This window comes from Penicillium chrysogenum (assembly GCF_028827035.1).
Source record: "Penicillium chrysogenum strain IBT 35668 chromosome Unknown utg000001l_segment0_segment0, whole genome shotgun sequence".
Taxonomy (NCBI): domain Eukaryota; kingdom Fungi; phylum Ascomycota; class Eurotiomycetes; order Eurotiales; family Aspergillaceae; genus Penicillium; species Penicillium chrysogenum.
The window spans coordinates 1,605,900-1,626,508 of record NW_026622749.1 but is presented as its reverse complement, the minus strand read 5'-3'; the positions used below and the strand labels follow the sequence as shown (position 1 = coordinate 1,626,508).

At 48.2% G+C, this 20,609-nt stretch overlaps 10 protein-coding genes across 10 annotated transcripts; 5 read left to right on the top strand and 5 right to left on the bottom strand.

Moving 5' to 3' along the window:
- Positions 1–113: 113 nt before the first annotated feature.
- N7489_000653 (exosome non-catalytic core subunit CSL4) lies at positions 114–845 on the bottom strand (the record flags this gene model as incomplete). The annotated part of the gene is made up of 1 exon (XM_056706408.1): positions 114–845. One exon carries the CDS (start codon positions 843–845, stop codon positions 114–116), a length of 732 nt encoding a protein of 243 aa, XP_056570710.1.
- Positions 846–1,392: 547 nt separating this feature from the next.
- vac8 (protein anchor VAC8) lies at positions 1,393–3,573 on the bottom strand (the record flags this gene model as incomplete). Its single annotated transcript, XM_056706407.1, has 6 exons — positions 1,393–1,724; positions 1,794–2,543; positions 2,603–2,848; positions 2,912–3,025; positions 3,085–3,205; positions 3,337–3,573. Coding segments are annotated over 6 exons (1,800 nt in total), but the record flags the coding sequence as incomplete, so codon positions are not given.
- A 1,439-nt stretch (positions 3,574–5,012) lies between these two features.
- On the top strand, positions 5,013–6,792 carry N7489_000651 (FHA domain protein; the record flags this gene model as incomplete). The annotated part of the gene is made up of 3 exons (XM_056706406.1): positions 5,013–6,001; positions 6,055–6,151; positions 6,202–6,792. The coding sequence occupies 3 exons, from the start codon at positions 5,013–5,015 to the stop codon at positions 6,790–6,792; spliced, it is 1,677 nt and encodes a 558-aa protein (XP_056570708.1).
- A 455-nt stretch (positions 6,793–7,247) lies between these two features.
- On the bottom strand, positions 7,248–7,858 carry N7489_000650 (uncharacterized protein; the record flags this gene model as incomplete). The annotated part of the gene is made up of 2 exons (XM_056706405.1): positions 7,248–7,331; positions 7,382–7,858. The coding sequence occupies 2 exons, from the start codon at positions 7,856–7,858 to the stop codon at positions 7,248–7,250; spliced, it is 561 nt and encodes a 186-aa protein (XP_056570707.1).
- Positions 7,859–8,549: 691 nt separating this feature from the next.
- On the top strand, positions 8,550–9,946 carry N7489_000649 (bestrophin family protein; the record flags this gene model as incomplete). The annotated part of the gene is made up of 4 exons (XM_056706404.1): positions 8,550–8,674; positions 8,729–8,870; positions 8,924–9,480; positions 9,544–9,946. The coding sequence occupies 4 exons, from the start codon at positions 8,550–8,552 to the stop codon at positions 9,944–9,946; spliced, it is 1,227 nt and encodes a 408-aa protein (XP_056570706.1).
- A 319-nt stretch (positions 9,947–10,265) lies between these two features.
- N7489_000648 (uncharacterized protein) lies at positions 10,266–11,715 on the bottom strand (the record flags this gene model as incomplete). The annotated part of the gene is made up of 7 exons (XM_056706403.1): positions 10,266–10,482; positions 10,545–10,699; positions 10,784–10,939; positions 11,002–11,124; positions 11,177–11,320; positions 11,380–11,523; positions 11,572–11,715. The coding sequence occupies 7 exons, from the start codon at positions 11,713–11,715 to the stop codon at positions 10,266–10,268; spliced, it is 1,083 nt and encodes a 360-aa protein (XP_056570705.1).
- A 227-nt stretch (positions 11,716–11,942) lies between these two features.
- vp16 (tethering complex subunit VPS16) lies at positions 11,943–14,751 on the top strand (the record flags this gene model as incomplete). The annotated part of the gene is made up of 7 exons (XM_056706402.1): positions 11,943–12,084; positions 12,133–12,239; positions 12,292–12,420; positions 12,481–12,974; positions 13,036–13,130; positions 13,180–14,450; positions 14,503–14,751. 7 exons carry the CDS (start codon positions 11,943–11,945, stop codon positions 14,749–14,751), a joined length of 2,487 nt encoding a protein of 828 aa, XP_056570704.1.
- A 50-nt stretch (positions 14,752–14,801) lies between these two features.
- Positions 14,802–15,437, bottom strand: N7489_000646 (Alb1 domain-containing protein; the record flags this gene model as incomplete). The annotated part of the gene is made up of 3 exons (XM_056706401.1): positions 14,802–15,017; positions 15,074–15,363; positions 15,422–15,437. The coding sequence occupies 3 exons, from the start codon at positions 15,435–15,437 to the stop codon at positions 14,802–14,804; spliced, it is 522 nt and encodes a 173-aa protein (XP_056570703.1).
- A 224-nt stretch (positions 15,438–15,661) lies between these two features.
- Positions 15,662–17,767, top strand: N7489_000645 (ubiquitin-specific protease UBP1; the record flags this gene model as incomplete). The annotated part of the gene is made up of 1 exon (XM_056706400.1): positions 15,662–17,767. The coding sequence occupies one exon, from the start codon at positions 15,662–15,664 to the stop codon at positions 17,765–17,767; it is 2,106 nt and encodes a 701-aa protein (XP_056570702.1).
- A 654-nt stretch (positions 17,768–18,421) lies between these two features.
- On the top strand, positions 18,422–19,432 carry N7489_000644 (uncharacterized protein; the record flags this gene model as incomplete). The annotated part of the gene is made up of 1 exon (XM_056706399.1): positions 18,422–19,432. The coding sequence occupies one exon, from the start codon at positions 18,422–18,424 to the stop codon at positions 19,430–19,432; it is 1,011 nt and encodes a 336-aa protein (XP_056570701.1).
- Positions 19,433–20,609: the final 1,177 nt, after the last annotated feature.

Below are 20,609 nucleotides of genomic sequence, written 5' to 3'. Positions count from 1 at the left end.
CCGCTGTGTGGCCAGTTAATAGTAGAGGTAAAGAGTATGAAGCCATTGGCTATTCAAACAGAAAGCCAAAAACCACTCAACGAGAGGGACCGAGTTCGAACAATTGGATGTCCTCAGAACGGCCTGGCGACCTTCCTCTGCTCGCCAGTTCCAGTGACAGGGTCTCTCATTTCCTTCCAGCTAACAGGGAACATCATGTTACCAGCATCGCTGCGAGCCATGACAACACCGAGATCATTGCGCGCAGTAGTGATGTAGTAAAAGCTCTGATCGCCGAGCGAGATAACGGAGCCGCGAACGATATCGCCGACGCGGAACATCTCATCCATAACGACACGGTCCTTCTCAACAGCCCGTACGTCTTCCTTCCGGATAAGTGCTTGGAAGCGCAGTTCGTCGGTGCTGCTGTGGTTCTCTGGGTTGGCGGCAGAGGTGAGGATGGAGGCGACATTATCATTATCTGAGGCTGTTCGTGATTGGTCTTGAGATTGTGTTGCTGACTCGTCTAGTACGACGAGGATGGAGACTGTGGCTTGTCGCTTCTGCACGCGGGTCACTCGTGCGAGCACGATGGAGTCAACGGCGGGGAGGGTGTTGTAGCGGGGCTTAGACGTGACAGCGGGAACAGCTGGATTTGAGCTTGCTTGGTCCTTTGAAGGTATCCCTCGTGAAACTCTGAGGGTTGGTCTTGTCTGTGACTTCGGCTGTGCAGGGTCTGCAACCACAGGACCGGCAATGGAAGCGTAGATAAAGGATTGTTGAACATGTGTGCCGGGTCCTGCGGAATATGTGGATAAAGGGCCAAGACGTTGCCCTGGAATAGCGATAGGTGGTAGAGAAGCCATGTTGCGAAATTAATCGGGTTGGGCCAATTTTGAGTGGAATAGGTCTGGAGTTTGCAAAGGCAGCGAGTTTTCTGGAGCTTTTTTTTAGGGAGCTACAGTACGGCTCGGACTTATATTATTCCGCACACAGCTTGTATCCACACTATCTCGCTCTCACTATGCACATACTTACGGGGTACAGATACTTCAAATACTTCCATCTACTTAACCTGATTACAATCTTTTTTAGGAAAGTCCATCTGTCTGCAGGCAATTAATTATAGAGCCCATATCTAGCATGAATAAACAGTGTATGCGTCGAACCAACAGAGACAGCAGCACCGGCCGAGAAATACCATGGACATGTAACAACAACAGAAAAGATAAAAAAAAGAAAAGTCCGTATCACTCCAAATGCCCGCTGACAAAAGTGAATAGGTGGATTTAATGTCCATACAATACCCCTTGGCGGGGAAAAAAAAAAAAAGAGTCACACAGAGAGCCTGACATGACACAGAAAGGACCGAAAAATAAGACAATGATGGGATAACCACACGAAAGGGAGGGTTCAAGCTTCCACCAGGGTCTGCTTAGGACCGGCTCCGACCAACTCAAGGCAGCGGCGGGCGAGCGTAATGACCTCACCCTCACCCTCATCCACATCTTCTTCATCCGACTCGAGATTCTTGTCGGAGATAATCTTTACCAGGTGCACGATGTCTTCGGACCGTGAAATGTATCCAATGAGCTTCTTGTCTTCTGACTCAAGCAGTTGGAGGAGTGTCCAGATGGCAATGTGCTGGAATGTGGGATCTCCACTGGCAAGGAAGCGATGAAGGTAGCCATGGATGCCACCATTGGCGTCTGCCCAATCGCGAACGAACATTGAATAGTCGCCAACTGCAGTTTTGTTAGCAGATGATAACAGGGCGCAGAAAGACAGGGATAGTTAGGGGTGAAGGAGAGTACCTTTGGAGGACAGATTGCCCAAAGCAGCCGCGCTGTTGCCTTGCACCTCAATGCTTTCGGAGCTTGTCAGAGGAATCAAGACGTCGAAGACTCCCAAGTTGAGCAGGTGCGGCTTTAGCTCTTCGCTGAGGGCCAGCACAGCGATTGCAGCAGTCATCTCGGATTGGACTGTAAGGGGAACACGGAGGACCAAGTCCTTGCACTTCTGTACTGCTCCGGCCTGCAAAACAAGTTCTTTGTTGCGATCGGAGCTAGCAGCAAGGTTACGAAGCGTGGATATAGCGTGGCATTGGATCTCTTCATTGTCAGTTGAGCCTAGGAGATCCACCAACGGCTTCAAGAAGCCTGCTTCGATAATAGGAGATTCATTAAGAGGGTGAATAGAAATGTTGCGGATACAAGCGACGGCGGATAAGATCAGGGGAAGGTAGGAGGATTGTAAAAGTCGTAGCAGTGGAGAAAGACCCTTCGCCCGAACGATTTCAAGCTGATATTTCTCATCAGAGGCGAGGTTGCGCAGGGCGAGCGCTGCTTGGCATTGGACTTTTGGGGTGGATGAGTCCATAAGATGAACCAATGATTGCACGAGGCGCGACTCGGTCTGGGCGAGTCGCTTGCGATTGGTCGAGTCAACGGCGATATTGCTAAGAGCCGTTGTGCAGTAGTACTGAACGTCTACGTCGGGGGATGAGAGGAGGTGCACGAGCACGGGAATGGCACCGGCATTGACAAGTTGTTGTCGGTTGTCATCTGGTCTTCATGTTAGGGAAACAGCCTTTTTTCCAGATGTATCAATCCAAATCGCTTACCCGAATGGGTCATATTGAGCAGTGCGCCCGTCGCATTTCGCTGGACACGCATATCCTTCGACTTGGCCAGGCGAATGAGAGGACCTAGAGCGCCGGAGCGAGCAATCTTGGCCTTGTTCTCCTCATGTGTCGCAAGATTGGTTATACACCCGACCGCATTGCACTGTACCTCAACATTGGGTGACATCATCTGGCGAATCAGGGGAGACAGTCCCCCGAGGGTGACGATCAGGACCTTGTTCTCACCTATACCGAGTTAGCGACTATGTAGAGAGCGGGAAAAGGAGGTGACCAAGATGGGGGACCAACCATTTACGGCGAGATTTCCCAGCGCTGCACTAGCAGCGCGTTGAACTTCGATATCTGAGCTTTGAAGTAGGAAGAGGATAGGTTCGAGGGTATCGCGATCGACCTCGCGCACATCTGGAGATAAGATGAAAGGTCAGCTATTGCATCATCGCCATCCAGGCGGCGATACGTACCTCGTTCTGTGATCTCAGCAAAGGTCAAGCTAGCGCTTCTTTGCAGGTCGACGTTTTCGGAGTAAACCAGGGTACTCAAGGCTCGCAGTGGCTCGCCGTGGAAGAAGTCGGTCTCCGCGCGCTGTACATTGTTGAAAGTTAGCGGTATGCTCGGGGCATGGCGGTACCCAAGCGAATGCGGACCAAGTATCAGACTCTGATTCAGGCAAGGGAAAGGTAGCGATGTAGAATGATGAATTGTCCAGCACGTACGTTCTCCAAGTAGCCCAGAAGATCTGATACCGCTTCTCGCTCATTATCGGCCAGGGTGGTTTCGTAGATACCGTCTCGAGAGCGACCTCCGATGGGACCGAGACATGCTGTAATATGGCACCATCGATCTACTGCTGAAAAGCAAGACAGACAGGCAGTCGCAATTCCACTCATGCTGGCTAGCAGGCCCGCATCGGGCGCGGTCTGGTGAGGTCGGAGATAGATGCGAAAGACGGGAAAGGTAAGATTAAGGGAGTCGAATAAAGTCGAAGCTTTGGAAGGAAACACAAAAAGCCGCGTGATAATGAAAAAAGGTCACTTTTGGAGGGAAGCCTCCTGATGCTTGAAGGAAGGAAGTTCCAAGCGTTTCATTAAGGGAGGGGGAGAGATCGAACTAGTCTCCTCAGGCAGAAACTTGAGATTAAATGGAAGGCTTTCTATATTATACATCTATCAAATTGACTATTTCTATCTAACTATTCTTCTCTTTTTTTTTTTTTGCTATATGATATTTGCTATCTCTGATGGTTTCAACAATTATTTTTTCCACCTTAATCAAGCAACAGCTCCAACACATACATCATCGGCCCCGGGGGAGCTCTGTGCTGACCAATCCGGCAAAGGGGATCAACTGCACCTACAAAGTACCTAGGTACAATACCTACATGTAGGTAGGTACAATAGTATGTTGTACAACATATATATCTATATAGTTACTGCTTCTACTCTGTAAAATACTTCTTATATCAAAATATCACCCTTTTACCTACTCGGTCTAACGTGCACTTCCCATTAGGGTCCGTGCAACACTATACACCAATGAAGGCAGCACCTTTGCTCTTGTGATTCTATAAGTGACGCAGATGATCACCAGATAGAGTCATATCTGGATATGGTCATGTTGGTGCTAATCTTCGGATATCAGAATTTGTACTAAAGTGTATCACATGGAATGCTTAGTTTCTTCTAGTTAACTTGTTGCTCTTTTCTACGTTTCAATATAGATCTAGCAAATATGGAGTATATAAGGAGCGTACATAGTTATGTGGAAACATGGACCATTCAACTATACATCCTACTTCTATGTTGTACATGAAGTAAGGGTGCTTAAATATGCCTTAAGCCATGCCAGTCTACAGTATGCATATAGAGTCAGTATATACTTGGGAATATTATTATCTTCATGTCTATGTCCATAGATTATCCATTCTCTATATGCTTTGCATAAATATTAATAGTATTCTACCTAGGTATACTCCTTTAAACAAATATATACTACCTCCATATGTCGTCTACTAGTATAAGTATGCGGGGAAATAGCATCGCCAAGGAATGCTGACTGTCAGGGCATTAATAGCCGATAGCAAATAGCCAAAACCACAAGAGAGGAAGAGAGTATATAAAAAACAATTCTACGAAAAGGGTTAAACTTCCCAACTCTCCCGTATCTCTATATTCTAATTTGCTGGGTTCCTCCCACTTCTTTGTTCGTCTCGCCTTCTCGAATTTCCTCTGAGATCATCCCTTTACCCTAATCATATGATGCCTTGGTAAACCCCCCGCCCTCAATTGAATAGCATCAGCTCAGTTGCAGATCCTACCTGTGAGGGTGCCCTCTTGATTCTATGGGCACTGTTTGATTGTCTGTTGGATTCTTTGGTCGCCAAATCGAATCCATGTCTACTTCAGTCACCGCCTCCACCTCCCTACCTGACAGTCGCCCCAGTCGCCTGCGCCGCTTCAGTTTACGAACCTATACTCAGAATCTATCCTTGCCCAGCGGGCAGCGCTCGTATAGACACAGTTTGAGTAGTCGAATTCCTTGGCGGTCCTCGAATCCGGACTCCATCTCTCCGACAGCAAACTCCACAACTTCCCCATGTCCTGAAAGTGACCACCCAACCCTTTCTCGTTATACCTCTGCGCCCGCCCCGAGTTACGGCTTTGGTACCGAACTCAATAGCCAAGTATCGTCCACCGAGTCCGCCGCTTCTACGCCCTCCAACGATCTTGCCCAAACCTCCAATTCTATGGCGCGCCTGAGGAGTATTTCGGCCGTCCATCGTCCGCCACCTCGCACGTTAGAGCGTGCTACAACCAACTCCCAGGAGTCTACCCCATCCCCTGAACCGGGCCCTGTTCAAAGTAATGCGGCTGAGCCCACTAGCGCTCCTGCAGATGGGCGGGTGACTCCCTCGAAATCAGAGACCAAAGCGACCATTCGGTTCTTCCCCTACCAAGACTCCCTCCAGAGTTCGAGGCCCTCATTACCTTTCGTCCCAGTTGCCCGAACCCTGCCATCTGAGAGTTGTGTTATTCGCGTCGGTCGATACTCGGAGCGCGATGGCGTGCCTCTCCCCAACCCGACCGAACCATCGGATGCCCCCGTGGGGTTCAAGTCGAAGGTTGTTAGCCGGAAACACTGTGAGTTCTTGTATGTGAATGGACAATGGCATATCAAGGATGTTGGTAGCTCTTCGGGAACATTTTTGAACCACATGCGCTTGAGTCAGCCGAATATGGTGTCCCGTCTATACTCCATCAAAGACGGCGATATCGTGCAGTTGGGTATCGACTTCCGAGGGGGAGAAGAAATGATATTCCGATGCGTTCGGATTAGGGTAGAATGTAATCGATCGTGGCAGCAGCAGCCTAACGAGTTCAAGTGAGATCCTACCTTTTGTCGCGAGCGTCGTGTGACGCTAACAATTATTCCAGCAAAAACACAGAAAGCCTGATCAAAAATTTGGGCAAGGGTGAGACGGCGGATTATTCGGGCTGTCGTGAATGCTCGATTTGCCTTGGCTCTGTCTTGGTTCGTTCCTTCCTTTCCTGTCAGTCCTGCATCTACTAAGTATAATGAAGCGGCCCTACCAGTGTCTGTTCATGGCAGCCTGCGCGCACGTCTGGCATTACAAATGCATCAGTCGTTTACTCCACTCCCCCGATTACCCAATGTTCCAATGCCCCAACTGCCGTGCATTCACCGATCTCAGCGCCGAGGTCGACGACTCGAATGACCCGGAGGAAAAGCGAGAGAAGGAAAAGAAGGAACCGGCAGAAGATAGGGCATCCAATGACTCTGGTGAGCAGGCTGAAACGGAGGTGCCTTCAGTGGTTGAAACAAACAACGTGCAAGGCCCGCCCGATGAGCTCGGAGATCTCCCTGAAGAAGAAAACTTGGCCAACGATGTTGAGAACCTGCATCTACAAGACGACCAGCAGACGGATTATACTCGAAACTCAGCCTCGCCAGCCCCTAACTCAAGCTCTGATGACCTTGCCCGCAGCGCCACTACCAACATCCCCGGGTGGCAACCGACACAACCACTCAGTGTGCCAGCTGGCCGACAATCACAACTACGATCCGATACGCCAACATCTGACGACAACCCATTGACTCCGCGAAATGACTCGGGCCCTTTGGCCTTTGATGGCCGAGCAGGAATGCCATAATGAGTTGCTCCGGATCGGATTAATTTTTGGAAAGCAAGGGCTTTGAGCATTTTAATATATATTTATCATTCTTTTTGGCATCTACCCTCCTGTAGGGGGTTATCATCTGAGCATTCTACGATATCACCATTGCAAGGTATCATATCTACGTTGGCTTCTTCAGGTGCATACTCCAGATACACCGTTTGCATTGTCCAATAGCGTTTCTTTCATCTAATTTGATTCGTCATGGCGGCCCAGCGTTCTACTTTCTCCCTTTATCCCCTGCGCCAAAATCTACTGATACCCATTCGAGATCTGGACTGCTGTTTCGAATCTCGACACATCTGATGAATCAGGAACATTCTTTCGTTAACCTTGGGGTGTTCTTTTTGAATTATGACTAGGTAATGACACATTCGGCTTGACTCCTCTACTCGTACCGCGGTCTTTTCCCTGTCTGTCTGCCTACATACCTAGGTAGCCCTGGATGCCCTTGCCTTCAGCGGATCATCGACCTCATGGAACACAACCGGAACTATACTCGAGAATGTCCAGAGCTAGCACAGCCATTAGAAGTTATCCTAGGTCTCCGAGCGAGATAACTCACCCTGCTTTCCACAACTTTCCAGTGTCGACTGTCGAGTTGAGTCTTGGGCCGATACACATCGAGTCGTTCTAGCCGGTTCTCGGCACCCCATGTGTCTAAGAGCGAAAGGACAAAATGCTTGTTGGCATGATTTAGTCGTAAAACGCCATGATGTATTCTCCGCAGATAATGCTCGCTGATGAATTCTGTAATATCCATCTGACGCATGACGAAATACGTGATAGGGGTGCCGTAGAGGTCGAGTGGTATCCGATATAGGTAGTGAAGGGCCTCTATAGTAATCTTTTTGTTGAGGAGAAGAATAGATGGTGTATATCGCTTCACATAAGGTCGAGGAATCGTGCAAAGGGGACCGCTGCTTGCTGATGACCATGGGTCTCTCAGCTTTTGGTAGCTCTTGACATATTCATTTGGCTTTAGTAAATATGTGTATATTATCAGGCGAATCTCGGCTGGTAGGTCAAGTAAGGAGACCATGATAATTTTCAGCGACAAAGTTGTGAAAGGAACAGGCGTAGTTTGTCCCTACCCCTCTTTTCTATTAATGGCTCCCCTCGAGGCCTTATTGGCTGTGTAGTATAGTAGTATATCCTTGGAAGAGTCACAACGGTGTTAATTTTATGTCTTTTCCAACACATGGTAGGAAATCTTGACAACCGAAAAGCCCAGGAATGGAACTGAAGTTTCACGTTTCATTGGCATCCGAGAGACAACGATAGTACATACCGGCCACTCTTTCCGTTCAGACTAAACTGAAGGCTCACTATATCGAATTTCACAAAAGCTTTTACCCATAGTTTACCTGGCAGCTATCCTAACCTAAAGAAAGACTAGCTCTCAATTTGAGTTCCACCCACCCATGAAAACCGGAAAATCAATACCACCTGGGCACTACAGCATACATTTGATAAGCAACTTGCCCATTGAAATAGCCAACTGGTGTATATACTACCACGTGATTGATAGCGCTAGAAACGCCAAGTGGGCCCGGAACCAAAGAGTCAAAGAGTCGACCCGCTTTCAACCTTGGAATGTCGCCATCACTAGACACGATTTCAATCTCTCCTGGATCTGAGGGCTTGGTTGGATAGAGCCCAATACGACCGTCTCCCGAGACCCACAGAGGTCAGCCTCACAATCGATCTGCATCGGTTCAGATCTAAACAAGATGAGATTAAATTTCAGCGAGCCAGCCACTCCGACCTTGAGTCGCCAAAACACCACAATACAAGGTCATCACCAACGGCGCGGAACCCATCCCCATCGGCTCTCTACGCGAGCAAAACCAAGAAGGTGAACTACGTAATCGATATCTCTCGGTCATTCGTATGTGCTAATATTAAGCAGATGGCCACTTGTTTTTCGCTTCATTAAAGGTGCAATCCATGGTGCCATATTAGTCCCGGTCTTTCTGCATGCTGTATTCACAGCCTTGATTGTCTACTTGGACACCTTCGTATTCGAGACTGTTGGTCTACCTAGCAGCATCGTATGTTTTCTCCAATCAACAAGACGAGACAGCAACTAAACATTGCAAAACAGATCCCATCTTTATCTATTGTCGTAGGTCTAATGCTTGTCTTCCGCAACCAAACATCCTACAATCGATTCTGGGATGGGCGGAACTCAATGAATACGCTGAATACCTGCGTGCGCAATCTTGTCCGCACAATCGCAACAAATAGCTACAATTCAAAGCGGGGACCACCCACCGCCGCAGAGCGCGAGGATATCGAGCGTACTATCCGCATTCTCATGGCTATCCCCTATGCCGTGAAAAACCACTTACGCGCTGAATGGGGTGCTGCTTGGGTCTTTGGTAACTCCGTCGACGAGGTTCTGAACGTGCATCCAACCACCCTTTACAACCCCGAATATGCCAACCTGCTACCTGCGGGCCTTGAGGGTCATGAAGATGAGGGACTAGGCCTCCCTTTCCAGCTGACCTTTTTCATTGATGGATTTATTAAACGTGGCGAAGAGCGTGGGTGGTATCCTGCGCCTGGTGCTAGTCAGATGCAGGCTCAGTTGAATACCTTGACGGATGCATATGGGAGGATGGAAACGATCAAGTTGACTCCGATTCCAGTGGCTCACTTGTAAGATTTATGGCTCTAATGCGTGTTGAGTTAGCCTTGTTCTAGTCACTGACGTTAAACTAGGATTCACCAAAAGCAGGTCCTTGCCCTGTTTGGCTGTGTTTTACCATTTGCTATGGTCGATGAGATGGGATGGTGGGCCATCCCCATTGTCAGCCTTATTATCTTCACGCTATATGGCATTGACGGAATAGGCTCACAGTTGGAAGATCCCTTTGGCTACGACAGAAATGACATCAAGATGGATGCTATTGCTGGTGACTCCAAGACTGAAATCGATGTTGTTTTGTCTGAGTGGCGCACACACTCGAAAGCCATGGAGGCATTAAGAGAGCAGCCCGCTGGTGCAGTTCACGGAGATTTATGTTTGACACCCGGTCAAACTGAAGCTGGAAACGGAAGCGCGGACGGGAAGTATACCCCTCCAGACTTGTTCTTGAGGTTGAGGCCGAGTACCGGCAGGTGAAAGTTTGGATATGTAATATCTATTGGGTGTTGCTGGCGCGATTATCTACATGTATAGCCTTGACTTAACGCTAGTAACACCAATGTATCTGTTAACTAGGAGGTAAACCCACGTAGTCCTATTTTTAGAATAAATATATCGACGACCGTCGCAAGCTGACTCGAATATTGCTGGTTCCACAGTAGGTGCGGGTACTGAAATTGACATAGTGGGATGTGACGCCACCAATTGAATTTTTATAAGCAGACAAGTTTGGAATCTATATCAGTTGGGTATCTAATGCAGTAATCAAGAATAGCTAACCAGTTGCACTGGAATGTCATAGAGGCGGCTCGAGTGCCAGAACGCCATCCAGTATTGAGTCCGGCGTCACATCAGCGAGAACATCAGACACCGCATGTAAATTGCTCCCATACTGCAGACTGCGGTCTTCGCCAGGAGGAGTGACAATAATGCGATGGCGAAAGACTTTTCTGGCGGCTAGGGCCACGATGGAGGGAGTCAGATAGTCGATACCATGCAAAGGAGCCAGAAGTCTGTAGAGCAAAATCAACAAGAGCTAGACGTAAGTAAGTTGGGGAGGATAAGCCGGACTCACTGTGCAAATCGAGAAAACTGAATATTTGCATTAGCAGATACGCCACCCGCAACAGCGCGACTGAGCCGCAGAAATACAACGATGTCTTGGATGTATCGAACGACTTCCGCGCTCGTGCTCACCGATGCACTCGCTTCTCGAAGTTGATCCATCACCTAAGTTCACGAGCCTGGTGTTAGATTGCTATGCTCAATTCGTGATTCTGAAATCGAAGTGGATTTGAGCGACATCAAACTTACTAAAGGGCTGACCGTAGCACTCTTCGTTCCCTTGCCCTTTGAGGTATGAATAATAGAAGAAGCAGATAGTTGTCCATCTGAAAGCCAGTCATTCTCTTCTAGATAGGTATACCCAGCCTCCGGGCTGTGGAAATGAGAGATCAATAGATTGTCATTCTACTGCGGCATTAGCTAAAGTAAAACAACCAGAATGTGGACGTGCACAAAATAATACTTACCATATGTGGTTTCAAAGGTGGTCGGAGCTGATCGAGATCTCGTGCCACAAGAGGGACAAAAAGGAAGTCTTGAGGCGCACTCAGGGTCCCGCTCTCAGTGACCAGCTCCCTAGATCGCATTAACTATCCCGCATGTCAGCTTTGTCATTACTGGGTTATCGATGGGAATACATACCTGCAGCATGTGCATTTGGATATCATCGCTGACAAAATTGAAGTTCTTAGCCACTACAATGTTGACAACGTTATTCCTGAGTTGTGACAAGGGAGCTGGTGATTTGCTATCCCCAAAACCCTTATAGGAAGAACGTTTGCTTGACTAAATCTATTAGCCTATAGCAATGAGAGTCATATCAAGCACTTGAAGTATCAACATACTGATTCGGTGTTCAACCACGGATGCGATGGGCGATAGCTTGCGCGTGCGTCTGGGGCGAGAACATCATTGAAAATGTCGTCAATAGATGTTTCAGATGAACAGTCAAGGATGCAGTATGAGTAATTAAATGTAGTTGAGCCAATCTGTCTTCCATTAGACATCATCTCAATACTCTAGGTGCATTGACGTACTAAGGCCAGTTCTTTTGCAAGGTCATTAATACAGTGGCTGGTGGTCTCGATCAAGCAATGTTCGCGGGCAACAAGGCAAAGTAAAAGAGCAACTTCAAGGTCAGATAGTTGCTGAGCAATATCGGCAAGATCTGTGTAGTCCATTGTTTTGAAAAAGATGACCAAGTTAGCCAATGAAGATGCAGCAACTATCAAACGAAGTCGACCTCGGGAGGATTGTGGTGGGGAATCACCGCCTGATATTCAAGGCGACAAGACCACCCGATAAGGTCTAGCGCCCTTACCCCCGTTCTCCCCGATCAACAGCTCAAACATCCAACAACTGCCCAGGTGGAGGATTCAGTGCCTCGTTTGTGATCATATCCACAATCATGCCATCAAATCCACTTGCAAACTGGGAAAAGGTTGGAGACAGCTTTTATCGCAAAATCGCCGTGTATGATGCCATCTTCGAGGACGACATCGAGTTAGAGAACTACATTGTCGCGGGCGCCCCCTACGGAGGAGCTATTGGTAAGTCTCTATTGGAGAACCGAAGAACTGGACTGACGTGGATACCAGCACTTTATCGCGATGAAAGCAAGCCATTCAGGCTTCGCGATGGACAGGGTTCCCGTTCTACCATTGATGTTTATTCATGCTCCGGGCAGAAAATCAATCGTATAAACGTTTGTTTGCACTTTGTGACCGAATCATGATGAATCTACTAACTCATTTTAGTGGGAACAAGCCACTATTCGAGGTCTAGGCTGGTCTGATAAGGAAGAGCTCCTGGTCGTCTCTGAGGACGGGACAGTGCGACGCTACTTCGGATTGGACGGCGAGTTTACATCCTTCTCTCTCGGAAATGTGAGACCCTTTAACTGCCTGCCCTAGCCATACTGAGCAAAAAAACTAACAATGTGACAGGGTTCCGAAGAGTATGGCGTGAGAGCCTGCCAGTTTTGGTCATCAGGCCTCGTTGCATTGCTGTCCAATAACCAGCTAATTGCTGTATCGAAATATGACGAGCCGCGCCCGCGACTCTTGGCACCTTGTCCAGAAGGCGAGGTATCATCGTGGGCTTTGATTTCACCCGCCCATACGCTCTCACGCTCTGTCGAGGTTTTGTTGGCTGTTGACAAGACCGTCTTTCTAATCGATTCAACAGAGGCAGAAGACAAGATTCTGCAAGACGGTCCATTTAAACACATTAGTGTGTCCCCAACAGGGCGGTTTGTCGCGCTTTTCACCGCAGAGGGGAAGTTATGGGTAGTCAGCAATGACTTCCAAAACAAGTTCAGTGAATATGATTCAAAATCTCGGGTTCCGCCAAATACCGTGAATTGGTGTGGCGATGATGCTGTCATCCTTGGATGGGAAGACGAAATTCATCTTGTTGGGCCCAACGGAGTCGCATCAAAGTGAGTGGTCTCTTTTGCGTAATATGTGCGAGTACTGTCTAATCATCCCTAATCATCCTAGATACTACTACGACGGCCGCGTCCATGTCGTACCAGAGTTTGACGGGGTTCGTCTCATAACTAATGACACATGTGAATTCGTACACAAGGTCGCTGGTAAGCTAACGTCAAAGGAAACAGGTAGACTGTCATTGACAATTTCTAGGTGTTACTGAAGAGATATTCCGTCTTGGGTCGTCTTCCCCCGCTTCAGTGCTACTGGATTCGGTAGACCAACTGGAGAAAAAATCGCCCAAGGCTGATGAGAACATTCAGCGCATCCGATCTAGTTTACCATCAGCAGTTGACACTTGCATTAAAGCAGCGGGTCATGAATTCGACGCCTACTGGCAGAAGCGCCTGTTGAAGGCTGCATCGTTTGGCAAATCCGTCCTTGAACTCTACAATAGCGATGAATTCGTTGAGATGACTGAAAAACTACGCGTTCTCAAAGCATTGAGGGACTATAAGATCGGGCTGCCATTATCATACGAACAATACCTGCGCCTCACACCGGAAGGACTCATCGAGCGCCTAATCAGCCGACATGAATATCTGCTTGCAATACGGATATCAGAATACCTGCAGATTCCCGCAGACAAAATCTATGTACATTGGGCAAGCCAAAAGGTGAAGGTCTCGACTGTTGATGACGAAGCAGTTTGCAAGCTCATCGTCCAAAGACTCGATGGAAAGCCGGGAATCTCGTTTGAAGTTATCGCTCAAGCTGCTTATGACGAGGGTCGATCTCACCTGGCTACCCAATTGCTCAACCATGAACCACTGGCCGGCAAGCAAGTTCCTCTGCTGTTGAACATGGAAGAAGATGAGCTTGCTCTTGATAAAGCAATTGAGAGTGGTGACGATGACTTGGTGAACTACGTGCTTCTGCATCTTAAGAGCAAGCTCCCTTTGGCAAGCTTCTTCCGAATGATCAACACCCGCCCAATGGCTTCTGCACTTGTGGAGACTGCTGCACGAGGCGAGGATATCGAGCTACTGAAAGACCTCTTCTACCAAGACGATCGACCTATTGATGGCGCTAATGTGCTACTCTCAGAAGCATTACGCGATGCAGATTTGACACGCCAAACCGAGAAACTCCACCTAGCATCTCGTCTCTTGTCTGATTCCAAGGAACCGACAGTGGTGTTAAACCAAAAATTAGTCACTGAGGCCTCCCAGCTTTTGAAAGCCCAAGACGCATTGGATAAGGACCTGGCAGACCACAGCGAGTTTCTTGGTCTTAGTCTCAACGAGACAGTCTACAGACTTGTCCGAGGTGGTTACGGTAAAAGAGCACACAAAATCCAAAGTGAATTCAAGGTGCCTGAGAAAACGTTTTGGTGGTTGAGATTGAGAGCGTTGGTGGCTAAACGTGACTGGGGCGAACTGGAGGAAATCGCTAAACTCAAGAAGTCCCCAATCGGATGGGAGGTAAGACAATCGATAACCCTAAACTACTGGAATAGACGCTCACACAAGACAGCCTTTCTACAACGAGATTTTGGGTGCTGGAAACACAAAACTTGCTTCAGGATTCGTGCCCAAGTGCACCCACTTGTCCCCTGCTGAGAGAATCGAGATGTGGGTCAAGTGCGGTATGATCGTGAAGGCCGGAGAAGAGGCACAAAAGACTAAAGACCTTAACACCCTGGAACTCCTCCGCACTAAAGCATCTGGCCCCGCGGCCACCGAAATTGAGCGCATGATCAATCAACTAAGGCCAAGGAAATGAGCCCACTAGGGATGTTTAACATGTATCACACAGGCCCGCTCCAGGGTTGTTCAGGTGATCTCGTCGGCTTCATCGACTGTCGCCGAGTCGTCAGTTGCGGGATTAGTGCCTTCGGTTGCAATTTGGAAGACATTATTTGCGACAGCAATCTTGACAGGTGCAGAATCTTCGGCCATCGCATCGTCATCCTCGTCACCCTCCTCGTCGTCATCTTGTTGAAGAGCGGCGAATGTCAAAGTCTTGCGGTTGGTGTCTTCCCAGTCAGCCTAATTCAATGTGAGCAAAATATACGCCAGAACAAAACGATCATCTGTTTTCATACTCTTCGGGAGTTGACGGTCTTGCCGCGAGCCAGACTTTTAGCCTTCTTGATTTCCAATTGATCCATCACGGCCTCGGCTCGGTCCATTCCCCTTTGTTGCCGTAACCGCTGGGCCCTTGAAATCTTGTCATTTTTCTTCTGCTTTTTCTGGATACCGGAAGTGGCGCGGTCAGCCAGAACTGAAGGCCTTGTTGTGGTAGGAGATTCCGCTCGGGGAAGCGAAGTCACCGACTTGTCAAGGTCGAGACTTGGGGACGCTGCCCTCCGTGCTGCGCGGGAACGCTGCGAGACTTTTCAAATATTAGATACTCAATATCAAAGTATGTGAGATTTGTAGTCAAGACTTACCTTTGCTCTTCGCCATGGTTGTTGTTTTGAAGAATCGTCAATCTCGTGGGGTGAAATCGCTATCGATAAAAAAACTTTACGGCAGACGAAGACGACCAAAAGTGCACCTTTTCCGCGCAAACATGTACTTTAATGTCCTGTTCTGCGCGTCTTGACACTCCCACGTTCTCTATCGATCCATGCTACCGCTCATGCTGGCGTATTACTCTTGGAACAGATATTCCGTCTGGTTTATTGACAATGAACACCCGCGACGGGCGCTCTGAGACTTTTTTCAACCGCCACGATCAGTACGCAAGCCGCAACAGTCATTATGAAATCGCCCTCGCGACTTTACAAAACAATCAACCGCTAGCATACATTCTTATTGCTCTCATTTCGATTCCTATCCTTCTCGGTTACCTCGGACTCGTTCCCGTATCGCTATTCCAGCTCCCTTGGGATCTCATTGTCTATTTTACGCCCTCTCGAATCGTTATCGCTTTGGACCCTCACATATCGACCTCCGACCCAGAGACGCTAGCTTCGTCGGCTTTGCCCTTGCAAGATAAAAGTGACGCCATGAAACGTATTCTTGGCTTGGACAATAACGTCTACTTTCCCTTCTTCTCCAGGTCAAAATCACTCTCTATCTTCGGAAATACGCTGCTGGGGGACACCAAGGATATCGCCCCGCCGGGGCTTGGAAACTGGAATAACTCGTGCTTTCAGAACAGCATCATACAGGGATTGGCTTCTTTGAAATATCTCGCCGAGTTTCTGGGGCACAACGTGGACAACCTCTCGGGAAAAGCTCCCATCTCGACGCATATGGCACTACTAGACCTCATCGACCGTCTGAATAGCGCCTCCAAAAGTGGAACCAAGCTGTGGATCTCTGGACCTCTCAAGTCTATGAGTAGCTGGCAACAGCAAGATGCGCAAGAATATTTTTCCAAGTTGCTTAGTCAAATTGACCTTGAAGCCGAGCGGTGCTCACGCGGAGAGACTTTGAATATTGGATTGAAAATTGCAGGGCCCGATGAGAACATATTTCGAGACAGCGACTGTGACGACCCGGTGGCGCCTTGGGAACCCGAATCGCTCCGATCGACAGATAAGCTTTACCTTGATAGGGTTTCATCTTGCAATCCTCTCGAAGGCCTGCTCGCTCAACGAGTTGGCTGCATGGAATGCGGATGGACTGAAGGGCTCTCGCTGATACCTTTCAACTGCCTCACTGTTCCTCTAGGCAAAAGACCTTCGTACGATGTCCGCGAATGTTTGGACCAATACATGGCACTTGAGCCTATTGAAGGCGTGGAATGCGCTAAGTGCACGCTGTTGCATCGACAGGACCAGCTTATCAATCTGATCAGTGGATTTGAAGCGGACGAGAGTCGGCCAGAGAGCCCCGATGAGCCTCAGCCACTGGATGCTGTGAAACTGTCAGCCCACTCGCGGTTAGAGGCTGTCAAGACAGCTTTGGACGGCAATGATTTCAGCGAAAACACACTGGCAAACAAATGCCATATCAACTCAAAGAACAGAATCTCCACCACGAAATCTCGACAAGCCGTCATTGCGCGGGCTCCTCGCTGTCTCGCTATCCATATCAACCGCAGTGTTTTCGACGAGTACACTGGGACGTTGGAGAAGAATCTCGCGACAGTCACGTTTCCGCAGGTGATTGATTTGAACAATTGGTGTCTTGGCACCCAGCCTCTCAGCAAATCTGGCGACAATTCTGAGCATTGGGAGACAAATCCCTCTCGGTCCATGCTTCCGCAACCTGGTGAATCAATTCAAGTCCCTAGCAGACATTATCAATTACGCGCAATAATCACCCATTACGGCCGGCATGAGAATGGACACTATATCTGCTATCGCAAGTATCCGACATCGGAATTCACAGCTCCCGCACCAGACGAAATCCTTCAAGCCGAGGGTGATAAGGACAAGCCCGAGCGGTGGTGGCGCCTCAGCGATGATGACGTGCAGATGGTTAGTGAAGGCCATGTGATGACCCAAGGAGGTGCTTTCATGCTGTTTTACGAAGCTGTGGATGATTCTGTCTCACCGTGTTCGACTCGATCTGCAACTCCAGAACATGATCTATACGAGAAATATGCAGAATCTTGTCAGTTCGAAAGTGAGGAATCAATGTGCAACTCGGCCATGCCAAAAGACGTTTCCCCTCCATCTACTGTCACCGACTTCGAATCTGCCACTTCCCGTGAGACCAGTATCTCGTTGCCGATGGACGACTTGCTTCCTGCCGACCAGCCTTTGAAGACCTCAAATACGATTGACGCCGATTCTGAACGGAATGCTAAACTGGACTCACCCTCTACCGTCGTTGCATGATCACCTCTTCCTCATCTGTTTTCTTCCTTTTTCTTTTTGTCTTTGCCTCGCATAGTCGTGCCCTATGGCCGGCTACCGCATCATCATGATACCCGATACGTTCCATTTGACGTTTATTTGAGCTCCACGGTGTTTGGGAGTATTTTGTGTAAATTATGTACTATTATGGGGTCTCCGACACGAGAATTGACTTATTGAAACAATACATGTCGATTGAATCCGGCTTGATTCTAATTCCATAGGCCCATCGTAGATTGCTTCTCCTAACAACCCAGTCAATACCGATAGCGCGGGATAAGATCCCCGCATTTGGACATGAGCACCTTGGGAAAGGCCACGGTCCGGAATCACCTCATTAAGTACCTTGTGGCCACAGCATACAACTACATGTCCTTTTACTCGCGAAAAAACTACCTTGTTCTTTTTACAGCGAGTTCTACCAGCAACTACCAATTCCGGCGTAAACAGAATCTGCTTCCAAGACTGTTCTCGGACGTTGGCTATTGGAGTTGCGAGTATAGATCCGAAGGTCCCCCGGGGTCCTCATTTCCTATCTGATCGTCATAGGGTATGATATTGTCCCCAAGACTTGATAAAGCTGGTCGTTCCTATTCTAATTCACAGAAGTATTCCAATTTTACATCATCTTCAATAATGTCTATCAACAAACCCTCACAACAACCGCACGACATATTCCTCATCAATGAGCTACTTGAGAACATTCTTCTACATACAGATATGAGGACTCTATTAACATCTGCTCAACGCGTGTCTCGTGTTTGGAACACCATGATCAGGACATCAGTCAGACTCCAAGAGTCCCTCTTCTTCAAACCCTCCAAGTTCGAGATCTCCGATTCCTCACAACGCCTTCGTAACCCGCTCCTGGAAGATATTCTTTGGGCTCAATTCTTCCTGAAGCAACAACAAACCTCAGAGTCAACAATTACCGACGTAAGCAGATTTCCGCTGCGGGAACCTGAGCGTCGCAAGCTCAAGTTCTACCTACGAAAGGATGCCAGTTGGAAAAGAATGTTACTTCAACAACCACCAACATCATCAATCGGAGTCCTTGAAATCATCAAAAGATCAGACTCAGAATTCACCAAATTATCTACCAGCCCAAACAACTTCCTGCGGATGGGTGACATCTTGACCCTCCTCCAAGGAGGCAGCACGCTAATTCCAACCCGCAACAAATGGATACTCTGGAGTGGCCGATCCCGTATCCGAATGCCCTTGAACTTTGAATGCTGGACACCCAAATGGATCTACGAACCAAGCACTTTACGGCCAGTTCAAGAATGGATTCCGGAAAATATAGACTGGGATAGTCTCCGGCTGGAGGTGGCATCAATGTATTTGAATGATTTCGATTGTGGGGTGGTAATTGTATCCGAGCGGAGACAGTTGCTTTTCCAGGGTGAGGATCGAGTCCACAAGGAGAGCAAGCTTGATCGTCGACTGGAGAAAGCATTTGGGGAATGTCAGGTAGAGGTTGGGAGGAAGCATATAAACCACTCTTGGATTCCTATCAAAGGGGTTGGTGCTGATCGGCGATGGATCCTTAGACCCTGTTCTGCTACTCCTCTTGTTCCAACGATGAGTGACTCGTCTGAGGCTTCAGATTCGGGTTCTATGTCTTCGTTTTCGTTGTCTATCTAGAATGGCCATACTCAATCTCTGCGCCAACTGGTGTGTATTTTAACTCTATCAGAGAGATTCGGAGTGAAACACCTTCAATCATTGCATTGGTTTCAGCATCGGCCAAGTGCCTCCCCCTCAACAATTTAGATGTAAGAAGAAGAAAGGAATCACTTGCACATACTGCGTACAGCAGTGACTATGCGCTGTTGATTAACTTAGCCTCGGAAAACAAGCCCTGCCTCGAGAGAAACCAATTGGCTTGTAGTCACCTTGATCCGATAGAGATGTAGACCATAACGACAACCTTGGGAAATGGCAACGTATTCAAGTTCATCAGATTCAAGTATTAGTTGTACACACCCTGTCAACTGAACATTAGAATGGCATCATTTTCTAAGCCAAGGCCATATCCGGTATTTTATGATCTTTTTACCTTGATCGCTAGCTTAAGGAAAGGGCGATATATGTATCTGAACTTACTTTAGGGTAAGTGTCTTGTGATCCACTTCTATTGTTCAAAAAATAGTTAAACGGTTCAAATTTCTTGTTAGCTGTTTTCTGAAAATTCAAGGCTACAAATGTTAATATGACCTAAAACTATAGGGTAGAGGTCGGGACAACCAAAGCTCTGGCAGTCTAGACAATGCATGATGTGATATCGGTCTTCATTCGATAGACCAAATCGGCCAAAGACTAGTATGGTAGAGCCCTGTCGACACAGAAGAGAATACTAGAGAGGGTAGCCAGACACGGGGTACTCCTTCAAGACCAAGTCAAACAACCTCGCAAATCCCAACAGAAGTCCCAACCCGCTATCTCGCAAACATCTACAACTGCCCAAATTTTAGGTGCATATTCCAAAGAGCCAAATAGGAAGGAAACACAATTCACCGCCAGTCCACCTATCCGACCCGTGCATCGGGAATAGCCAGGCAAACCCATGTCACTTTAGCGCGACCAGGGTCACGACGCGAGAACACTATCAACGACCCTGTTCGGATATTGTCCATCCTCACTCGGTCGGGCATACGATGTTGCCAGCCTGTACGACCAGGATGTTGCTTTTGCACGCTGTCGAAATTCACCGTAGCATCTAGACGCGCAGAGCGCGGATGTCGGTACCCAGCGCGGATTGAAACGTTGATGCGCCAGAAGCATTCATGCCCGGCATTGTACAGGAACAACGGCTTGACAG